This window comes from Salvelinus sp. IW2-2015, linkage group LG18, assembly GCF_002910315.2.
Source record: "Salvelinus sp. IW2-2015 linkage group LG18, ASM291031v2, whole genome shotgun sequence".
Taxonomy (NCBI): domain Eukaryota; kingdom Metazoa; phylum Chordata; class Actinopteri; order Salmoniformes; family Salmonidae; genus Salvelinus; species Salvelinus sp. IW2-2015.
Genome location: NC_036858.1, coordinates 52,141,180 through 52,144,999, shown reverse-complemented (window position 1 = coordinate 52,144,999; position 3,820 = coordinate 52,141,180). Strand labels below are relative to the sequence as shown.

The 3,820-nt window shown below is 46.4% G+C and overlaps 1 protein-coding gene across 1 annotated transcript in view; it reads left to right on the top strand.

The window, feature by feature from the left end:
- Positions 1-3,791, top strand: part of LOC111977952 (slit homolog 1 protein) — a 67,239-nt gene extending 63,448 nt beyond the window's left edge. The window contains exons 18-22 of the mRNA XM_070448707.1: positions 141-193; positions 1,615-2,005; positions 2,182-2,393; positions 2,919-2,951; positions 3,108-3,791. Coding sequence (XP_070304808.1) covers positions 141-193; positions 1,615-2,005; positions 2,182-2,393; positions 2,919-2,951; positions 3,108-3,346 — 928 coding nt within the window. The 3' untranslated portion in view covers positions 3,347-3,791. The remainder of the gene's footprint in view (positions 1-140; positions 194-1,614; positions 2,006-2,181; positions 2,394-2,918; positions 2,952-3,107) is intronic.
- The last annotated feature ends 29 nt before the right edge of the window (positions 3,792-3,820 follow it).

Here is a 3,820-nt window from a genome sequence, read left to right as displayed (position 1 = left end):
TTGTGTGTGAGTCTAAACGGTAGTGTTGGAGTTCTAAGGTGTGATGGAGTTCTAAGTGTGTAGTTCAAGTGTGAGTTTCAAGGTGTCGTGAGTTCTAAGGTGTTGTGTAGAGTTCTCTAATGTGCTGTGTGAGTTCTAAGGTGTGTGAGTTCTAAGGTGATCGTGAGTTTAGTGAGTGTGTTCGAAGGTGCTCGTGAGTTCTAAGGTGTGTGTAAAGTTCTGAGCGTGTGTGTGTGTTAGGCTGTGTTAGTAAGTGGTTGTGTGGAGTTCTAAGTCCGTGTGTGAGTTCTAAGGGGCTGTCGGTTCAGTGTGGTGAGTAGCGTCACTGTAGACCGTCGGAGCAGGAGCAGGATTGTACCCATTGAGGTCTGTGTCTGACATCACTGAGCTCCCGTTCTTGACCAGCGATTCTTCCTGCCATCACGTCATTCACATTCGTCCACACCCAGATGCAGTCGATCACTCAGTAGCCGTTAGTCCGATCGGAGAAACAACACATCGAGCGCTGCCAACACACACAAATGTTTAGCCGCGTGATAGTCGTTGTAGTCCACTGAGTGCTAAGATCTGGGAACATGAACAACAGTAAGTCTACAGGTCACACAACACACACACACACACACACACCACACACCACACACACACACCACACAACCACACACACACACACACCACACAACACAACACACACACACACACACACACACACACACACACACAACAACACACACACACACACACACACACACGAAGGTTGTACATTTGTGTACACACACACACACACACACACACACACACACACACACACACATATACTGTAGGTAAACACCCCTATAAAGCCACACACTCCTGCCTGACAATGGTGTTATTACATATAAAGCCATACACAATCAGCAACACAATGTACTAATATAGTAATATAGCCCCTGTCCCTTGGCCCTATGAGCATCACCCCTTAATGCCCACAGTATTCAGGATACATACAGTATTCAGGATACGTACAGTATTCAGGATACATACAGTATTCAGGATACATACAGTATTCCTAACATATAATACATCACATAGTCTTCTATTCTATTTCTATGATTCCTACTATTTCATTTATCCTTATAAAACACACTCCTATAGGTCCCTATCTCTGTCCTACCAGACACAGTCTTCACTCTGGATATGTGGCGTGGTTTCTTGGCATGGATCATCATTTTCCTGGTTTCTTTTCTTCACCTATACAACTTATACTCTGTAACCCGACTAGCCGTTCTTGGTATCAAAGCATTGATTGTTGAAACAGAATTGATCTGATATCAGAAATGCCTGTGTGTTCAGAGTATGTGATGTGATGTCTTGGTGAGGTGCTGTACTGTGCTGTGGTATATGTTTGTGACTGTATAGAAGAGTACACATCAGCCAATACCCCTTCTCCTTTTCACTGTCCTTTGTTTCAAAGACTCTGTGCCTCATATACTGTCGTTTCAGAATTTAATTAGTGTCAAACCACTATTATATCAGAAAAACTCTTGAATTGAAAATAGTCAAATGTAAATAATTGTATCCAATTGCATATGTCTCTTTGAAAAAGCCTCTTTCTTCATTCCATATCAGTCTCTTGTTAACGGTTTCTCTGTTTTCCTGTTCTCCACTCTCATACATCTCTAACCAACATCTCCCTTCTTCCTCCTATCTCTCCTCCCCCTCCTATCCTCCATCTCTCAGGTATGCCYGTGGACGTCCACTCGGCGGCCTTCCGGCTCTGGCAGATCCAGAATGGCTCCAGTTTCCACGGCTGCATCCAGAACCTGTATATCAACAATGAGCTGCAGGACTTCACTAAGACCCAGATGAAGCCGGGCGTGGTGCCGGGCTGTGAACCTTGTAGGAAGATCTACTGCCTGCATGGTATCTGCCAGCCGGACGGGGCACAGGGACCAGTCTGCCACTGCCAGCCGGGCTGGAACGGACCACACTGTGACCAGCCGGCCACCAACCCATGCCAGGGCAGCAAGTAAGTACTGGGGTTATGATGATAATGCATTGCATTTCAACTGGTTTTCACTAAGTCTCAAAATGCAATTCATATGAATGGTTTGAGACAAGTCTTTACATATGTTCAACCCAAGACTCTTAGTCTTAGCTGATTGATTGATTGCTGATTGATTGATTTATATTCCCTCTCCCCAGGTGTGTGCATGGCAAGTGTATTCCCCTGGACCTGCAGTCGTACCGCTGTGAGTGTGTGGAGGGTTACCGTGGTGCCCTGTGTAACCAGCAGGGGGAGCTGTTTAACCCCTGCCGCAGCCATAACTGTAAACACGGGCGCTGCCAGATCTCTGATACAGGAGAGGCCTACTGCCACTGTGAGGCCGGTTACACCGGAGAGCTCTGTGATGCAGGTAGGAGACACACACACATTACTACTGTAGATACACCGGAGAGCTCTGTGACGCAGATAGGAGACACACACACATTACTACTGTAGATACACCGGAGAGCCTTGTGAACGCAGATAGGAGACACACACACATACTACTGTAGATACACCGGAGAGCTCTGTGATGCATATTGGAGACACACACACATTACTTACTGTAGAATACACCGGATGAGCTTGTGACGGCAGATAGGAGAACACATGATTACTACTGTAGATACACCGGAGAGCTCTGTGACGCAGATAGGAGACACACATTCATTACTACTGTAGATACACCGGAGAGCTCTGTGATGCAGATAGGAGACACACACATTACTACTGTGGATACACCGAGGAGCTCTGTGATGCAGATAGGAGACACATACATTACTACTGTAGATACACCGGAGAGCTCTGTGATGCAGATAGGAGATAGAATGTGGACTGTCTGGCATCCTAGTTTACTTAGTTTGTCTCTGTTGTTGCTTGTCTTTGATACCAACAGACCAAGAGGTAATCCAGCCTAAACCAACTACAGGTACCCATGAAAGGATGATTTTGTGTCTGAAACATTTAGCATTTCTTTGTTTAACAACTTTCTTAAAATGTATCTTAATGTTAAGGTGAGGGGCTTCTCTTGATRTTCATCATACCATAGTCTCAGAATGTGTCTTTATCGTTCCTCCACCCACAGAGTCAGAGTGTCGAGGGGAGCCTGTGAGGGACTTCTACCAGGTGCAGCGTGGGTACACCATCTGTCAGACCACACGCATGGTCTCCTGGGTAGAGTGCTCCGGCGCCTGCGACACGGGTGCCTGCTGTGCCAGCCAGCGAATGAGACGCCGGAAATACACCTTTGAGTGCAGCGATGGGACCTCGTTCAGCGAGGAAGTGGAGAAGACCATCAAGTGTGGCTGCGTGGGCTGCATGTAGCACGCTTCACACAAACCTGCTACCGCCACCACCGAGCGCACCAGAGGGAGAGCGAGAAAGCGAGAGAGAGAGAGAGAGAGAGAGAGAGAGAGAGAGAGAGAGAGAGAGAACCGGAGAGGAGGAAGAAGTAAGAGAACAAGAGAGTATAAAGAAATATATATAAAAACCTCTATCTATATATTATGGACAACAATGTTTGTAAAATAGGACATTTCCTCCCCTTCCATGGCTGTGCGACATACAGAAACACAGAGAAAACAAACATCAACAACAACAACAACATGGAGAAGTGTGAACAACAACAACAACCAAACCATTGTATCTGCAACATTGTTTTGAAGGGTTCTAGAGATGCAAAGGTGTTGCGTTCAGAGCCAGACATCAACCCTCATACACACCTGGTCTAAACCGTTGGCCCCTTGGCTCATCCATCCATCCATCAACCCTCATACACACCTGGTCTAAACCGTTGGC